General features: G+C 38.2%; 2 protein-coding genes across 12 annotated transcripts in view; one reads left to right on the plus strand and one right to left on the minus strand.

The window, feature by feature from the left end:
• The window catches only part of MTFR1 (mitochondrial fission regulator 1), a 52,774-nt gene extending 51,797 nt beyond the window's left edge, over positions 1–977 (minus strand). For 2 of the 4 annotated variants that reach the window (XM_012541289.2, XM_023495984.2), the window contains exon 1: positions 824–902. The gene's annotated coding sequence lies outside the window, so the exon portion shown is untranslated. Of the gene's footprint in view, positions 1–823 lie in introns of all 4 variants that reach the window. The other 2 variants (XM_003759730.3, XM_012541288.1) reach the window with 2 other exon arrangements.
• Positions 978–1,180: 203 nt separating this feature from the next.
• The window catches only part of ARMC1 (armadillo repeat containing 1), an 89,727-nt gene continuing 71,111 nt past the window's right edge, over positions 1,181–19,796 (plus strand). Inside the window, exons 1-3 of one of the 8 annotated variants that reach the window (XM_031946346.1) lie at positions 1,274–1,336; positions 14,851–14,942; positions 17,791–18,009. In XM_031946346.1, the coding sequence (XP_031802206.1) occupies positions 17,833–18,009 (177 nt within the window). In that variant the 5' untranslated portion in view covers positions 1,274–1,336; positions 14,851–14,942; positions 17,791–17,832. Of the gene's footprint in view, positions 1,337–8,571; positions 8,947–14,850; positions 14,943–17,790; positions 18,010–19,796 lie in introns of those variants that run through there. The other 7 variants (XM_031946345.1, XM_031946347.1, XM_031946344.1 and 4 more) reach the window with 7 other exon arrangements.

Consider the following 19,796-nt stretch of genomic DNA (forward strand, 5'->3'; position numbering starts at 1 on the left):
CGCTTAAACTTTTCCTCCCTTTTCGCCCGAGGAATTTTTACAAAACCCTGGGCATCTAGGTACGTAAATTACGTACACCAATCCAACATTTACGGATAACAAATCACTACGAGCCCGCATTTGGGGCGGCTGGGCACAATTTGACTAGCTCAGTCCTGCAGCCCGCACAGCTTGTTAGTAAACAGCGCGGTGTCCCCGGATCACACCGAGAGCCCCAGTCAGCTAGCTGCCTTTCTCCTGCCCAGCGCGGGCACGCAGCAGACACGTAATAAATGCTTACAGACCATCCAGACTTTCTAAAGCAATGACTCTCACATTTCCAGGGGTTAAAAAACAAAGCCAAAGGGTTGGAAAAAAAAAAAAAACAAAGCCAACGCGTGGGTATGGGGAGGGGGGCTTCCCCGGCGCGCTATCGGGGTCTCCCCTAGGCTGGCCGTGGCTACTTTGAGATTTGGGAGGGTTCTCGGCGCCGGCTCACCGAGGCGGCAGTGGGGGAAAGCCCGACCCCGAGGGAGCCCATACCCTCCGCGGGGTGCCAGTGTCCGAGGGTGGTGACTTCAAGTCATCCAAGGTCGACGTGTCGTTGTAGACATGTGAGAGAAATGGAAGGCGTGCCCACGTCCTCCCAGTCCGCCCGCTCCGTTCCCGCAGGCCCTCGCCCCGGCTCGGCCGGCTCCCTCCTTGCTACCCCCGGGCTACCGATACCAGCTGGGCCCAGCGAGCCCATAGCTGCGGCTCCGTCGCCCCAGCCTCCCGCTCCCGCCGCTCCAATCGCCCTCTCCCTCCCGAAACTCCCAGAATCCAGAAGCCGCCCCCTCCCCACCTGAGCAAACGGCCTTCCTGAGTCTCTCCTCTCTTCTAGAGCCCCCCTAACCCCACCCCTCCAGCTCACCAGACCCGCCGCAACAGCCAGCGCCTCCTTCACCGGCTTCGGACTCGGAGCTGGGAGGTTCCAGGGCCGTCATCGGCACACAGCCAATCACCTCCCGGCGCCGGTTGCGCCCCGGGCCTCCGTCGACCAATCGTCTATGTTCCGTTAGCGAGAGGGGCGGGTCCTAAGTCCCGCGCGGCTGTTAGGGTGGAGAGGAGAGCCTAGTAGGGGGTCAAGTCCCCAACTAGGAGTAGGTGCTGTGATCGCTCTGCGCATGTGTGTTTGGGGTGTGGGAAAGAGACAGGAGGCGTGTTGGGGCAGGGAATGTGGCGCTGCGTCCTCCGCTCTTGATGTTTGCTTCCGTGGGCTGCCTCTTGGAGTGACCTTTTGTTTCTTTGTGTGAAGTCCGGGAAGCTTCGAATTTTGAAAGGGACGGCCTTGAGGGTGCTGTGCAGAGAAAGACTGGTCAGTTTTAAGTCTCCCGACACCCTCTTAGGTAGGGGACCTCAGTGCAAAGATGCACCGAGGACTTCGGACCCAATCTGCAGTGTGCGTCCAGTGCTTAGTCGCTAAGCGTTAGTTTGTGCTGTGTGAGGGATGTGCGTAGCCAATGATATCCGTAGTGATAATGTGGCTTGAACCTAGACGTGCTCATACTTTGTATTTCCGTGCCCTTTCCGTTGGATCCGTCCTCCTCACACGGAGAGGCGACCACCGGCATTCTGCAAGCAATGGTGTACACTTTGACACTGATACTGATTACATAATCATTTTTAGTGCCATGTTTCAATAAAAGAGAGGGGACTACTTACTGTAAAGAAAAAAAAAAAAAAAAAAAAAAAAAAAAGACTGGTGAATGAGGTAAGACTTATTATGAGCTCAGTGTGACTTCACTGAAGTTCATTCAACTTTAAATTGGAAGGAGAAAGGTTGCAAGACCAGTTTATGACTGGTTGCTGTCAACAGATACTCAAGCAACTGGTAATTACCTTTTGTGACAGAAATTCAATATCTTTATGCCATTTACCTACTCTTTCTTTCTGAGGTTATAGTCAGCAGCAGAGAAAGTAGTCACAGCAGAAGCAAAATTACAATTGACATGGGTGATCAATAAATATTAAAACTGAACTTAATTTTGAGTAGGATTTCAAATTGGCCTAGGTCAAACTGAAGTATTTCACTTTAAAAGCAAATTTGTCTAGCAAAAACAATTTGCTGGGATTTAGTGACGTGAGCTATAGATGTTTGTGGGTAAGTAGAGAAATCCTTATTCTACTTATATTTGCCTTTCTGCCGTTTTCTACAGTTAATCGTTTACTTTTAGTACTTTAGAGATCTATTTGGCCTGAATCACCAGTACAGATGAATTAGCACCTGATTTTGTGGTTCTCATTACATTGGATCTGACTCTTCTCCAATGACCAGTTGGGGAGGCAGAAGATAATGTTTTCTGTCCATTTTACTACCGCTCCCTCTTGTGGTCTTAAGAAGAAACCATTTAATAAATCTACTGAGCTAAACAAATGCTTTGTTACAGGTAAAACAGTATAAAAGAAGATGAATAATTGCTTTTATTCATACTGTTTGACTTCACCTGCATCTCATTTATTTCCTGAAAAGAGTTGAGAAGTACTGGAGAAAATGGAACAAAATCAGGATTAGAACCACTGCAATAATAAAAATAATAGAAGTGTGGAGGAGTGTGAATTAAGGAGTAGTTTTTAGGCCCTGGGTAAAGGATAGTTCCTACCCAGCGACTCCATATTAGTTCCTGCAGTAGTGTAAAAGATTTTGTGAGTGGAGCAAGGAAGATCCAGAGAAAGTGAAAACAATACAAAAAAATTTTCTCCTCATGAGTGTTGTTCTATAATCAGTATTAGTGTGTCATTGCTTCAGAATGCCTTTTTTTTTTTTTTTTTTTTTTTTTATTTAATAGCCTTTTATTTACAGGATATATGCATGGGTAACTTTACAGCATTAACAATTGCCAAACCTCTTGTTCCAATTTTTCACCTCTTACCCCTCACCCCCTCCCCCAGATGGCAGGATGACCAGTAGATGTTAAATATATTAAAATATAAATTAGATACACAATAAGTATACATGACCAAAACGTTATTTTGCTGTACAAAAAGAATCAGACTCTGAAATATTGTACAATTAGCTTGTGAAGGAAATCAAAAATGCAGGTGGGCATAAATATAGGGATTGGGAATTCAATGTAATGGTTTTTAGTCATCTCCCAGAGTTCTTTTTTCTGGGCATAGCTGGTTCAGTTCATTACTGCTCCATTGGAAATGATTTGGTTGATCTCATTGCTGAGGATGGCCAGGTCCATCAGAACTGGTCATCATATAGTATTGTTGTTGAAGTATATAATGATCTCCTGGTCCTGCTCATTTCACTCAGCATCAGTTCGTGTAAGTCTCTCCAGGCCTTTCTGAAATCATCCTGTTGGTCATTTCTTACAGAACAGTAATATTCCATAACATTCATATACCACAATTTATTCAGCCATTCTCCAACTGATGGACATCCATTGAGTTTCCAGTTTTTAGCCACTACAAAAAGGGCTGCCACAAACACAGAATGCCTTCTCTTTGGTCCCTTACTTTCTCTTTCTTGGGTTTGGGAGTTGCTGGTTTAGCAAGAGATTTTGCAAAGCACATTTCCAACTCCATGAAATATGTTGCAGTCTACTCTGGGAGGTATAATATCTTATAATACTCTATAATATCCTATAACATCCTATAATATCCTATAATAGTTATAGTTGTTTTAACAGTGAGTGGTTGTTTGTGGGTTTGAGTTAGACTTAGTTGCTGCTTGCATGTGTTTTAGTACCTATTTCTCCCCGGTATTTAATTACCATACTAAAGGCCTATCATCCAGTTTTGGGGTTTGATGGAAGCGATAAAATTTAGTAAAGGGGGTAGGGAGATTTAGTGGTAAGAAACTATTATAAATATTGTTTGTCTTTGCTTCTCGCCTAAACACGCACGGACACACATACATATACACATATACATACACACACACACACATACACATACACAGACACACAGTCACAGACACAGACACATACACACATACTTGCACCCACACTCACACAAATGCACCCTTAGTACGTTCGTCTAGTCGATGGGTTACATATTGTAGGGGTGGGAAATATAAACGCATGTCTAGTGAGCTTTTAGTAATACAATAATAATATGTCTATCAATCATTGATTAATTATATCTTTAATATAATTGATTATTAATACTTAGCTTAATACCTAAACATTGTATGTTATTATTGTTTTTGATTAATACATCCTAAGAAGTCAAATTATATAAATAGTTGTATCTTTAAAAAACTAATTTGAATTATCAAAGACTGAATAGAGAACTATTTCAGTATAGTCTTTGGTAAGGAAATATTTTTTTACAATTATATTTAAGAAAAAAATTGTCATTCCCTAGCTAGTTGAAAAAAGGTAGAAAGGTGAAAGGGAAAGAGGTAAAGTTTGGAGGAAAGATAACAATAATTGCAGTCTAGTTCGATCTCTGAATACTGTTTCTGGCACTTGTGTGACCAAATGCAAATCCCTTAATTTAAGCAATATCCAAACATTCAATTTTTATTAACCTCTACTACATGCCTGACCCTAAGGATACCAAAACAAGGCAAAAAAGACAGTCTTTGCTCTCAAGCTTACAATCTAATGGGGAGGCATGTAAATAAATTTATTCAAAACAAGCACTCTCTCTCTCTCTCTCTCTCTCTCTCTCTCTCTCTGTCTCTTTATATCTCTCTCTCTATACACACACACACAAATATTACATATTTATATATATATATATATACACACACACACATATATGATAAATGTTAGAATTCTTACAAGGTGCTCAGTAAGTGAAATTGAGGAGACAGTGGTTAAATCTAGTTTAGCATTGATTTAATCCTACAACAAATAATGGTTTCCTAGTGATATAATGATTGGTTTATACTCAGTGTGGAACATATAAGGGGGAGCTGTTAGGGCCAGAAAGGAGAAGCCCACTAGAAGTTCTCAGAGCCTTAGCCAGGATTCAGTTGAGGAATTCAGAAGTCAGAGAAGGTAGCTCTTGGAACCAAGACTACACAAGGCCTCTAAGAAAAACTAGCTGAGCCCCAAGTGGAGATAAGACTTTGAAGGAGACAATAAAGGATTTGGACTTGAACTCCTGGCTGCATTTGGGGGGATTACTGAACTGAAACGAAAGCTGCCTCCAGAAGTCCCCCAAGAAACCTGCTCCCGGAGAACATTACATTTTAGAGAAGAATATTACAGACAAATAGGCAGTACTTAACAGAGGGAATACCCTGGAATTTAGAGGAATTGGGAAAGGCTTCCTATAGAAAGTGGAACTTTATTTGGGACTCAAAGGAAGCTAGAGAGGTCTCTAGTCGGAACTTAACAGACATGAGGGATGGCCAAAGAAAATGTCTGGAATGAACTGTCTTGTTTATGGAAGAGCCTAGATGTCAGTGTCACTATATTGAAGACTGTGAGGAGTTCAGTGTATAAAGACTAGAAAGGTAGGTAGGATCTTGGGTATGAGAGGCTTTGAATGCATTTTGAATGCTGAGCATTTTCTATTTGCTCCTAGAGGCAATAAGTCACTGTTGTGGTTGATGTAGGCACTGAATGATGTGATTTAGGAGAGCAATTGCTACTTAGATTGAGGTTAGGCATTGAATATTAAGGCACCAAATGTTGGGTTCCTGTGAAGAATTCACAATTGCCATTCTCTTTGGCAAAAGGTAGGTTTATTTAGATGGAAAAGACAAGTTCCCTAGTGAAACACATAGTTAACCAGGAGAAATCTCATTCCATGAGATTGGAGTATGTGCTTAACTGACAGGCTAACTCTAAAAGGAATTTAGCAACCTAAAAGAGTTATTTAGCTGTAAGAAGGAAAAATCGAGAAGAGATGTGGTGGGGAGGAAGGGAGAGGAGAAAGACACCATAAGAAAGAGTACTGTGGCAGGGTGTAACCCAAAAGGGGTTCAGCAAAGATGGTGTGAGCTAAGGATAGATTTATAGGGGAAATTTAACCTGAGTGGTTTGACATAACTCTGATTTCTGACCAGGCATAGCAAGTTGGAGCTACCCAGGACTTCCACAGAGGGTGGGACTATAAGATTGAACCCGATCTCTCTATCAGTGCTCTTCCCTGCATGCATGAGTACTTCAGGCTTTCTCTGTCTCAAATAGTTATTCCAGATCTCATCTACCCCAATGGAGTGGAATTTATTGAATAGGGCATGGGTAATGCAAGACTCGTTTAGGAAAATCACTCTAGTGACTGAATCAAGGACGGATTGCAGTGGAGAGAAAATTAAGGCTGATGATCAACCAGCAGCAATTACAATAATCCAGGAGTGAGGTGATGAGGGCCTGTATTACGGTGGTGGCAATGTCAAAGGATAGAAAAGGGGGAGGATAAGAGAGAAATTCTTAGAAAGGTGAAACCAATACATCTTAGCAACAGATATAGAATCTATAATGATTCTAGGTTGTGAGTCTGAGAGGATGTTGTTTCCCTTTACAGAATTAGGGAAGTTAGAAGTAGCAGGGGAGAGGGAAAAGATAAAAAGTTCTGTTTTGGATATAATGAGTTTAAGATATCTACTAGATATTGGTTTTGAGAGATCAGAAGGGCAGTTGGAATGCAAGATTGGAGGTCAATAGAGAGATTGGGGCAGAATAGGTAGATGTTGAGAAACTAGAGCATAGAGACAATGATTAAATCCATAGCACCTGAAGAAATTGCCAGGTGAAGTTGAAAGAGGAAGAAAAAGAGGTCTTGAACAGAACCCTGAGGGACACTTATAGTTAAAAAGCATGATTTAGAAGAAGATACAGAAAAGGAGACAGAGAAGTAGTTAGATGGGTAGAGAGGGTGATGAAAAAAGGGTATCAAGTAAAAGAGTGTCAAAATGTTTGGGAGATATCCTGTTTCCCAGAGCTAAGGGCTGGCAAGCAGGCTGTGCCCTGACTTTGGCACAACAATAATTCTTTGTGTTCTGGATGACTTTACCCCTTGGCAAAGTATATTGCTTAGACCAACACCAATTGTACACTGAAGGGCTTAGCTCCCCCTATTTCCCAGGGCCATATATCAGATGTTTATAATCTCCATTTCTCATAACTACCTACTACTATACTCCTGTTCCCTTCATATAACTCTGGTTCTATATCCTGTAAAGTAATCATGACTTCCAAGACAATGACTGTTCTCATGGAACCTAAGAATGCCTGTATTGTCTCAAGAAATGCTAACCATGGGAACTGTCTCAAGACCTAAGAATGATTGTGTTGTCGTCCAATCCCTTTCATGTATAGAAGTAACCCGAGTATTAGCAAGCTTGTCTTCCTAGGTGAAGGAAAGGGGGAGAATGCTTAAGCTTGCAAATGTTATTGTCCTTGTTTTGAAATTAATTAACAAAAGTCTCTTGCCTTTGGTCTGGTCTGTTTTGGCTCTGACTACTCATAGGTTAGAGGCCAGTTCCAGTCCAGTTGAAAAGAGTGATCAACTGAATTGAACTGCAAGAAGTCCATATTTAGAATTTAGAAAAGGCTATTGAATATATATGCCTATAGACAAGGAGAGACTGAAAATTTGTGATAGAGGGGAGATGACAGAAGGGGAAATCTATTGGAGCAGACAAAATGGAATGGGATTGCTTGACCAGATAGGTATGAAGGGGGACAATGATAGAAGATAATAAGAGTGCTAGATGAGAAAGAGAGTAAAAGGGAACTCATGTGCATGGCCTCAAAAAAATTTTTTTTTTCTGTAAAATAGGAGGCAAGCTTCTTAACTGAGAAGAATTGGGGGGAGGAAGGGAGAAGGAACTATGGGAGATTTGAAGAGATCTGAAAAGGTTTATAAGTGCATCTGTGAATTGATGGGACTAAATAGTGAGTATCCAAGTGAGAATATGTAACAAACTTTTAGGGGACCAGTCAGCACAGTTGGGTGATTTTCTCCACCTTTATCCGGCAGTTTAGCAGCACATTTGTAGGAAAGAAAGTGGCAATTGGCAGGAGTTATTGAAGGTTGAGGGTTAGTCCTGTGTAATTTGAAATATAAGGGAGATAGTAACCCAAAATAGAATAGTGTAAAGCTGAATTGACAGTAAGTCTCAGACTTCTCATTTATAAAATGAAGATAAAATATGGAAAACATTATACATTTACCTAGGTGGATTTGCATTTTATATTATACATTCCGAATAAATAGGAAAATTTTGTATAGGAGAATTATTGCTTATATTGAGGAAATTTCATTGTCCAAAATTTGATTCTTGATAAGAAAATGATAGAAAAAAAAATTGAGAGGAAAATTGTCTCCAAAGGGAGTTGATGCTTGAATTGACTAAAGGTGCTTAATAGAGGATGGTGTAAATGTGGGTCGCACTTGGTAGTGGTTTCTTAAAAAAAAAAAAAAAAAAAAAAAGAAAGAAAGGAACCTTTTTTTTTTTTTTTTTTTTGATAATTATTAAGATAAATATTTTCGTACTTGTAATAAAGTTAGCAAAGATTCAACGAACTGCTTCCTGGGAATTGTAGTTCTAAAGCTGAACCTAAGCTCTTTCTAAATCTCAAACTCCACGAGATTTCTCCTATAGGCAGAGCCCAGGCGGACGGTGAAGCGCGAGGTCCATTCCAGTGTTTCTGGTTTCCTATTGGCTCTATCTTTATAAGGCCACGACTCTTTATCCTTCGTAGCCAACGACCTTCGTACCCTAAGAAGAACTTCAGGAATTGGCGGAAATTGATCTCGCGCTTAGAGCCAATGAGCGCGCAGAGACTGCAGAAGTGACCGGGTCACCGAGCTGGAGTCCGCTGTTCGGTCCTCCTCCCTTGCTTTTAGCTTCTCCAAAGCCGCCTTCTTCTGGGCCAAGGTAGTTGAGTCTTTTCCGCTAGCCTCGGCGGGGACAGCGAACGGCACCACCTCCGCGGGCCTTGGAACGCTTCCGACCGTGCGGCTCCACGATGCGGCGGGGCCTGAATGCGTGAAGCTGCCCTCGGAGCGTCGGTACGTTGGGACGTCCCAGCTCGCCTGGCAGTGAGGCGAACGGGTGGGCAGGAGGACAGAGCGTCGGCCGGCAAGCCGGGCTGGGCCAAACGATCTCTGTGCTTTGGGGGTGGGTCTCGCCCAAGGAGAGGCCTTCGTTGTTGGCTGGTTTCCCGCTCGGCCCCAAGTTTGGTCTTGTGGGACCCAGTGGTGCCCGTCGATTCTTTGTTTTAGTTCTCTCCAAAAAGATTTAACTGTCCTCATCCTTTTACTAGTCACGTCAGTCAGCACTTATTCTCCCCCCATTCCCCCGCCTTGGTGCCTAGGGGCTGGGTCTGGATGTATGGGGGGCAAGGACGAAACCACCTTTGCTTTTAGGGAGCTTATGTTTTGTAAGGGAAACTGGAGATACATGTGAGTAAGCAAAAAGATGTACAAAGCAAATATAAGGTAATTTCTGGTGGAGAGGTGGAGACAAAAGCCACTAGTAGTGGCTGGGCTGTCAGAGGGGGGTGTAATTAGGTTTTAGCAGGTTGTGCTTGAGCTGAACTGTGCATGAAATTAGAAATGCAAAAGTCTTCTGGAATCCTTTAAGACTGATCAAATCCAAACTCCTCCTAAATCACCCCAGCCTTCCACTATTATTGCCTATCCCGCTAAAGTTTTTCTTGTTTACTCTGTGTATGTACATATTTTCAAGTATGTGTATGTGTAAATACATATACACATGTAAGTAAAATGCATGTAGCAAATATACATTTGTATGTATACATGTGCATGTATATACACACGTATGTACATGTAACTGTTTTTACCTTTATTTGTTATTTCAGGTCTTGGTAGCACAAAAAGCATTTAATGACTTTTGAATGAAAAGGGGGAGGTCTGTATTTGTAGAAAGGTATGAAGAGTGAGTATCAAATAGTGAAGTTTCTTTGGCTTCTTAACGTAGGCAAATGTATAAGCACACTGGAAAGGTAGGTGGGACCTTGCTTGTAAAAGGCTTTAAAATCCGAAATATAGTAGTTTATATTTGAGTTTATAGGTGGAGAGGCACTGATGCTTTTTGAGAAGGTGATTATGGATTGGAATGAGAATTTTTCAGACCTCTTAGGACATTGTTGCAATAAACCTGGTATGGCCATTTCAGTGGAGAGTGGGGACCTAATGGAGAGATACTGTGGATATGGTAAAGACTTGGCAACTGATAAACATGAGAAATGAAAGAAGAATTAAGGATAACAGAATGTGAACTTGGGTGACTAGAACTATGATGATATCTTCAAAAGGAAGAAGAAAGCATTTGAAGGAAATTGCAGATGAACTCTGTTTTGGAATTGCCATAGAAACTTTGATTTTTTTCTTGCCTTTTGACACCTCATTTCAAATGCATCTTTTTTTTCCCCCCATACTATGTTTCACTTCATAATATTTGGCTGCTTTTTACCAAGTGTGGAAGTATAGCAGTGCTAGCCACAGATTTTCATGTAGTTGGCTCCTTTCAAATTGTGCTTAAGCCAGTGCTTGCTGAGTAAAATACAGTGGTTTGTGGAACAAGGTCTATGTAATTCTCAATTCTGTTGTGCACATTTGTTTAAATCTTCAAGGACTTGATAAAATCTATTGATGAACTTGCATGGGGGCACAAATGTTAGTAATGCACATTGTTTTCATTTATTTTTCAATGGTCAGACTCTTTGTGACCCCATATGGGGGGTTTTCTTGGCAAAGACATTGGCGTGGTTTGCCATTTTCTTATCCAGCTCATTCTACAGAGGACACTGAGGCAAAAAGGTTAAGTGACTTACCCCAGAATCACACAACTTGTGTCTGAATATAAATAATGCTAAATGAACGTGTAGTTTTTGAAAGTCTTATCCTTAAAATTCAATTGAACAATATTTTTTAGCATCTATTTATGTAGAAGCAACATGGCCCAAGGTGGGTAACCTTTTTTCTTCCAAAGGCCATTTAGAAATTTATAATGTTATTTGAGATCCATACAAAATTATCAACTTAAAGAACTCAAGTAGTGGGAAGTTTTTGTTGCCTGCTGATGGCAGGACTAGACCAAATGATTTATTGGGCCTTATATGACCACTGGGCTTTGATACCCCACCCCTGGTCTAGTGAATAAGCAGCAAGCCTTGAAGCCAGGAAGATCCAGGTTCAAGGCTTGTTACTGACACACACTGTGTGACTCTGTGCAGGCTAATTAACTTCTCAATACTTTAGATGACTCTAAGATTAGAGAAAGTGCCATGATTCATTAGTCAAGGGAGTTTCTTTACTAGGGGATTCTATTTGCCAGTGAAATTATAAGTCCATGTCAGTAGCTATCTCTATAACAGTGCAATGTGAGAGACTCAGGGTATGCAGAAACAAAGATGAAATAGCCCCTGTCCTCAAGGAATAGCTTGCCTTTTCAGAGATACTAGATATATTTCAATTAAAATACAAAGTAGTGGAGGAACGAGAGAAAAACAACTGGTGGCACTTGGTCTGGTCTTTGAAGAAAACTATGGATTCTTAAACCATCTTTTCTGTTCTCCTTCTTTACTCTTTTCTCTTAATAATAGTTTTATGTCTTTTCTTTGTCAAGTGCCAGCCACAGTACTTGTGCTTTTGATCCTATCTCCAACAGCATGCTTCTAATTCCCTTCCCTCTCCTCCCCCTCCTGGGAAGTATTAAGTGTCTGATATCAAGTTTGACTTCAGGGCTGGGGTTCTGTCCATTGCATCACCTAGTTGTCCCTTCTTCCCTCTTTTTAATCTTTGCCATTAGTTATAAATGTGTTTAGATTCCCAGATCCATAAAAATCTTTCCTTAAACTCATGCAGCTATCAAACCTTATTTCTCCTCTCCTCATTGACAAATAGAAAAAATTCATTTTCTTCATTTTTCTTAACTCCCATTCCTCAATCCAGTTTGTTTTCTTCCCCTCCATATGTGAACCCCAAGATTATCAGGGGGTCTCTATTGCTAAGTCCAGTGAATTTTTTCCAGTCCTTACTTTTCTTGATCTTACATTGTCGATTGGATACTCCCTCTTTCTGGATACTTCTTTCCTGTGTTTTCCTGAAATTGCTGTTTTTAGACTTTTTTTTTGGGAAGATCATTATCCTGGTTCTTTGTATGGCTCCTCATGTCTTTCCTTATCCTCCATCTGGGTGATCTTATCAACTCTTCACCTCTCATCTTTAGCTATCATCTGTATGCAGATGACTCTTAAAGATATACATGCATATCCAGCTCTTCTCTTCTAAGTTTCAGTCTATTTTCTGAACACTTTATTTATTTCCCTGTAGATATTTAAAACATACATTCCAAAACAAAACTCATTATTTCTCTCCTTAAACTCCTAATATTCCTGTTTCTCTTAAGAGTATCAGCATTCTTATAATTTCCCAGATTTATAACCTCAGTGCCTTCTTCAGTTCTTTATACTCTTAACACATCTGTTGTTTTGTCATTTCCACCTTCATAAAATCTCTCATATCTCTCCTCTTTCCATTTATGCTGCATTCATCCTAGTTCCTCTCCTGCTCCAGAAGCTTCAATGATTCCCACTCTTGCCTCTCTGCTTGGCATGTAAAAACTCTTTACAATCATATTTCTACTTTTCTTTCTGGGATGATTATACACTGTTCCCTTTTGTGTACTCGTTTTTAAGTTCCAGCCAAATTTCCCTGTTGCCATTCTCCAAAGATGACTTTTATCTCTGGCTTCCATGCCCTTGCAGAGGTTTTCTCCTATGCCCTGGAGTATTATCTATTCACCTCTATTTCTTATGACTCCCATCTCCCTTCAGGATTCAACTGAAGTTCCACTTCTGACAATAGAGCTTTCATTATGTTCTTTGGTTATCAGTGTGTCTCCCTCTTCTTCTGCAATTGTGTGTGTGTGTGTATGTATCCTGATTTTTACTTATCATTATTCATGATAAGTATTCATATATTTCTCCCTAACTCCAGGAGAATATAAGCTTCTTGAAAACAGGGACTTATTTTTTCTTTGTTTTTCTGAGTATCTGATATAGTGCCTGGTGTATATTAAGCACTTTAGGAAGTAATTACTGCATTGAATTGACTCCTGGGGAACAGTTCATACAGGAACTCAGGTAGGAAATGAAATGTCATTTTTTGACACCTTCCCCCCCCCCAAAAAAAAAAAAAAGGTAAGGGATCAATTTGATTGGAACATACTGTATGTGAAAAGAAATGATATGAAATACTTATAGACAAATATGTGGAACCTGTACTGTGCAGTGCTTTGAATGCCAGGCACAGAGGTCTGTATTTTATCCTAAAAATTGTAAGAAGTTACTGAAAATCTCTGAGCAGGACAGTAATGTAATGATCAGATTCCTGTTTTAGGAGTAGTTATTTTATAATTGTGTAAAATATTGGATTTAGAAGGGGAAAGATAGGAAGCAGGGAGAGACCAATTAATTTCCTTTTTATATATAATATCCAATGGTCCAAGTGGAAGGCAATGAAATATCATAGGATCATATTTTGAGAATTGAGAGAACCTACAACTCATTTTTTTTTTTTACAACTTCTCATTTTATAAATAAGGTTCAAGACACATGAAGTAGCTTTACAAGGTAAGTTAAAACATCTAGGATTTGAACTCATTCCTTGCTTCTAAATATAACATTTTTTCCATAATATCATACTGCTTTTGTGTGAATGGAGTGAAAGTAGGGAATGTATGTGAGAAATTATGTGGAGATAAAATTAACAGAAGTTGGCAACTAATTGGGTGGAGGAGGGGAGAAGTGATTTTGAACTTGTAGGTGGGATGACAGGAAGTATGGTGATTTCTTAATCAAAGTAAAGACATTTAGAGGAAGAGTTTGTTTAGGGAGAAATATAGTGAATCCTGTTTTGGATTTATTGAGTTTGAGCCATATGGGGGTTTCCAGTAAATAGTTTGTGATTCAGAGCTGAAATTCAGGTGAAAAAGTAGGACAGAATAAACAACCAAAAAACTTGGAAATCATTTGCATAGAGATAATGGAGTCTGGGGGACCTGATGAAATAATCAAGTATCTATCTCACGATTGTCTATTGTATTTGATACTGAGTTATTTTAAGAAAAATATCTGAAGAAAAAAGAGGAAAGGTCATAAAGACATCACACTCTTATCCTTTTAAACTCACTTGAAAGGTGCAACATGGAGATTTCATAGTAGGAAGGAGCCAAAACTATGTTTTTTTTTTTTTTTTAAACTTCTAAAACTAACATTCATCTTTGGGGATTAATGTAAGATTGATGCAATTTATATGAAAAACCAAACTATCTGGATAATTAATGAGAGTTGTTTTTCCTAACATTGTTATAGATTTCTTTTAGAATAGCTAAACTAATCATTCCAGTAACAAAAACTGGAATTACATTAGTATACCTGTTTTCTTGGTTTTTTTTTTTAGCATTTGTCACTTCTATTTTTTAATCACATTTGCCAGTTTGATGTATCTGAGATATAAAACTTAGGCTTATTTTGATTTACATTTCTTTTATTAGTGATTTAGAATATTTTTCATATGCCTGTTGATAGCTTGGATTTCTTACTCTAAAAACCACCTTTTTATATCCTTGGACCATTTATCAATTGAAGAATAGCTTTTATTTTTAAAAATTTAATTTGGTTCCCTAAATGTCTTAGGAATTAAACCTTTATCAGAGAAACTTAATGCAAAGATTTTCTTCTTTATTTGCTTCTCTTCTAGTTTTAGCTGAATTGATTTTGATTATTTGTTCGTTTTATTTGCACTAAAATTTTTGATTTCATGTAATAAACATTGTTCATTTTATTTCTTGTGTATCTTTTCTTTTTCTTGTTTGGTCTTGATCTCTACTCTTATCCATAGATCTGATGGGTAATTTTTTTCCTTAATGAATTTACTTTTTAATAGGGCAGTGTGACACTTATAGGAAAGTGGAACAGAGAAGGAAGTTTTGGCCTAAGAGTCTGTGAATGTGAATGCTGTCATAGGACAACAAATTGGTACGGTTTTTTTTTTTTTTTTTTTTTTTTTTGGTAACTATGTTGGTAGCATTAGTTTGATTACTATTCCCACGGCAAGCATACACAAAGTAAGATGCCTTTACTGGGTAGGCCCTGGTTTCCTGGCAGATAGCTTTATAGGATCTATTTCTGAGATTTTTCCTGATCTGAACTTGATTCAACTCTAGGAGTACCAGAGTAGAGTAAGCTATTATGTACAAAGGTACTGTTTTGAAATCACATGTTTTCATTTGTTAGAATATTCATATTTTCCTCCAACTTTTGAAGAAAGATATAATTTGATTTTATTTTGTGTTAAAGCTGCTTAAAAGTCTTCTATCTGATTTTAAGAAAAATGGAAGTGTGTGTCAGGATTGTTGGTCTTTTTAATACTTGATAAGTCACAACCCCTTTTTTTCCTATTATATTGGGAATTTGCTGCTTCTTTTATTCTGCCCACAGCTAAGCACATAGCCCAGAGAAGACCCTCAATATGTTTGAGCAGTGAGTATCTGATTTAGGTACTTGACTGATTGGCTGTTCTGAAACCTAATTACATATTGCTTCTCCCATTTGGTGTGGAAGGAGCCAATAGCTGTGGTTTAAGAGCATTTGGGGAGGAAATATCATAAAATACTACAAGAATGTTTTTTCCCCTAAGGCTCCCCTTGGATAGAAAAGCCCTAAGGGAGAAATAAGGTCTAATAGGGTACAGAAAGTCCTGTTACTGATAGCGTACCTAGTTCTCAGATAGAGATCTGAGTTGGGTCACTTATCTGGCTTCTTTTTTCATAGGTCTTCTACATATGTAATACACATGCTTGCATGAGCAATTCATTATCCACATAGGGAAAAGTGTGTAACTAGCCAATAATAAACACAACCAGAAGGAAAAAACATTCCATTAATCATTCATTTTGTGGTCTGTTTACACCTTTTTTTTTTTTTTTTTTTAATATGGTTTAAAAAAAAAAGTTTGTTTAACAATTGAAGTTGTTATCTAAAAGGAGTTTTACTGCTGAAGCTGAATTGACTACTTGATATGTATAGTCTAGAAGAGATTCTTGTTTAGACTATGGTTGAACTAGGTGGCTTCTGAGGTAGGTCCCTTCCAACTCAACATTGTGTGAGTTTCAGACTTTCTTGAAACTGCAACATTGACAAGTAAATAAAAAGTCAATGCTATTGTGGTTGTTTGTCCTGCATTCTCAAAGAGGACCATGACATCAGGGAAGTGGTGCCATGACATGCAAGTGAATTAGATTTAAGTGAGGGAGGATTGTGCAAGGTCACCTGACTCATTTTCCCTTCCAGAGCCATCTGGGTCCAGTGGCCAGATAAAGATCAAGATGACTGGAGATGGCCCAGCATGCAATGAGAGACTTGGTCTTTTTAAGCTAAGTTCTTCAACAGATCTCAGTTTGACTGATGCAGAACCCATTTGGTGATTAAGTCTGGGTAGCAATTGAGGCAAAGAATCTCTTCTTTATAAATGTAGGTGTATTGTACATTTCAGAGAAAATAATATAGATTAATATCAAATTAGACAGTAATTGTGAGGTAGCTTGCAGACTAAGGTGCAATGTAAATACTAATGTTATTCCTATAGATCAACTCATTACTATGTTCCTTATGAATACAAATAAGTATAGCAGTGATACTTGATTTATGTGAAAAAGTGAGTCTAGGTTCTTCAAAATAGTATTGTTTTAGCACAGGTTCTGTTGGCTTTAACCAAAGCTGAAAACCAGAGTCTCTGTGTGAGAACCAGATTAGCTAAAAAGGGAGGAGGATTTTTTTTTTTTTTGAGCATAGTGACTCAGGAATAGATACATTTACAAAAATTCAGTACAGTTGAGAATTTGCTCTTTAAAATTTTGACTCTTGTTTTAAAAGTTTTTAAAAGATTGATACAACTTTTCAAGGTCAAGTGATCACTAACACCTTTTTTTTGTTGTTGTTCCAAAATAAATAAATGGCCCATATGATTTTTTCATCAAATTGGAGAACATCCACTGAACAATAAGAACTCAGGTTATCAGCAAGAGAAAGTTGGTTTGTTTTTGAACTTTGGATATGATTAGAATTTTTATGTATTGTCTACCTACTTGAGTTTCATTCTTCTAAACAAATATTTCCTAATTAGAATAACATAACTATAATATGAAGGGATTAAGTTAAACGATGAAATTCAAAGAAATTAAATCCTTTTAAAATATTTGTTTTTACACAGTTTGTTAATTTGCAGAACTGAGACTACGAAGATGGTTTGGTGCCTGGGAGATATTATTATATTGCACCAAAATCTACCAGTCTCTATCAAACCAAATTTGCTTCCTGCCGCTTTTACTCTCTTCCACTTTTGCTTATCAGACTCAATTAGAATATAATCCTTTTACTGTGTCACAGTCCTTCAACTGTCTGATGAAAACTGAAATGAAAGTGTTGGACTTGATAATATTTAAAGGTCCCACCCACCTTTAAAGCCGTGATCCTGTGATTTTGTCTTCTAGCCAAAATCTTCCCTATTCCTTTAAACCACTTTTCATATGATAAAACTTTTGAATTTCTTATAATTCTAGTATATTTTCGTTTTGTGCTGCCCAGTTTATCAACTAAAATGTGACTCCCACAATTGAGTATGCTGTTCCAGAGATGTGATCTGAGCAGGACAGGGGACAGGGGAATTTGTGCCTCATGAGTACTGGGTAGATGCTTCTCAAGATAGCCCAGGATCCCTTTCTTTATATAAATTTAATTCAGCTTTTATCTTTTTAGGTTCTATGCTGTATTCTAGGAGATTTAAATCATTAATCTGTGGTGCTAATTAAACTATTTTTCTCAACAGAATTTTAAAAAAAAGACTTTATTTCTTCATATGGCATAGAAGATGAGTTCTGTCACCATGAATGATGAGCCTGATGCACTTTCGGTGGTTAACCAGCTTCGGGATCTTGCAGCAGATCCGCTAAATAGACGAGCCATTGTCCAGGATCAAGGATGTCTGCCAGGCCTCATTTTGTTTATGGACCACCCCAATCCTCCTGTTGTCCACTCGGCTTTGCTAGTAAGTGATACCTTAGTGCTTGTTAAATGTTATAAATGTTAAGTTAGCTCGTTCCTTCAGGAGACTTTGTATATCTATTCTTCCCTCTTGAACTTTTATTTATCCTGTAGTCTACTAGTGTTTATCTAATCCCATTTGCTTGTGTTTTTGGCTCAGTACAGTTTTTTGTCATTAAGATGGTCTGTCTTTTTTTTTTTTTTTTGCTTGAAAAAAGCAGTAGAGTCAATTCTTGGTTGACCTCATTTGGAGGTAAAGTAGAGATTAAAAAATTTTTTCTATTTTATATTGAACACTTATGAGCATGTCTGAGCTTGTGATTTACTATAGTTGGAAGCTATCACCTTATTGATTATATAGCTCAGAGATGCATAGTTGTCTGGCTTTCCCTTTCTACTTTCTGTCTTAGAACTTGATTGTTTCTGGGTTTTTTTTTTTTTTTTTTTTTTTTTTTTTTTTTTTTTTTTTTTTTTTTTGTTGTTGTTGTTGTTGTTAAATAAAATTTTGTGAAGGCTTTTCTCTCTTGCTTTTTGGCCTATGGTAAAAAAAAATCCTATTCATATAAAAACAAAGAGCTGATTAAATAAAAACCCATCATCTCAGAGAGGCAGTATGGCCTTTCCTAAACTGTGGTTCTCTACCTCATATAGAATCTAGTTACTGAATGTGGGAATCAGGAAATTATGATTTATTGTTAGTAAATGTTTGATTTGTATCTATTTTATATATTAGGTTGTGTAAAAATTTCTTAGGTGTAAAGGGGTCTTAAGTGTAAGGGAGTCTCAAGTGGAAAAAATTTGTAAGAAACCTTGGCCTAATGGATATCAAGGCAGCTCTGGCTTAAAGAAATTCAGTCCTACATCTGACATATACTTTTTGGGAGACTGGGGTCAAATCACCTTTCCTCTTGTAAGTGTTCTAGGTGATTCTTAAAGGTTTTCATTTAGAGTCATTTGACTAATCAGCATTAGTTTCTACATTGGGTGTTTCTGAAATTGGTGAAATAGCAGACTTAAGACAAAAAAAAAAGTATCTTAAGTATTTACAAGTATGAAACTGCCATGGATAAGGAGATAAGTTTCTTTTAAGAAAAAAAAGTTAGATGATTTCTATCTTTTTTAATATTGCCAGTAGTTTTGTGTGTGTGTGTGTGTGTGTGTGTGTGTGTGTGTATGCATGCATATGCATATATATACCTGTTTAAATTGGATTTGTGATTTCATCTGGGTAAGAAATCCTTATGGAGGAAATGGTCTTTATCAATGCAGATTTAGCCCCTTCTCTGCAATTTATAATCTTAAATAGTTGTCTGAGAACTTGTCACTTGGGCCAAGGTGTCACAGCCTCTATGTGTCTGACTCAGGAAACCCAGACCTGCTTTTAATTTTAATATACTGCCTCTTGGTTATAAGATCAAATGCAATTATAAGAAAAAAATCTATCTAGCAAAAATATTTCTAACCACCTAAATTATCATCCTTTTTTTTTTTTAAAATAAGCAACTAGAACAAACTTCCATAATAAGAGAATTTGAGCAGTTGCTAAAAATTTGTAAGAACAAGATCTGACACGTAATAATGTTAAATTATTAATACATAGATATACATAATTAGTTGCTTTTAAGTCCTTTGCTAATGATGAAAAGAAAAGAGTATTACTGTTAGAGCCTTTTTTTTGGAGAGAATATAGAATACATACTGACCATAGTAACAGGTTTGAAAGGGGCTATATAAAAGAACACATGCTGTGGAAGCAAAAGGGTAGTAATTTTAGGACTAACATCAACTTGT

The sequence above is a fragment of the Sarcophilus harrisii genome, chromosome 1 (genome assembly GCF_902635505.1).
Source record: "Sarcophilus harrisii chromosome 1, mSarHar1.11, whole genome shotgun sequence".
Taxonomy (NCBI): Eukaryota; Metazoa; Chordata; class Mammalia; order Dasyuromorphia; family Dasyuridae; genus Sarcophilus; species Sarcophilus harrisii.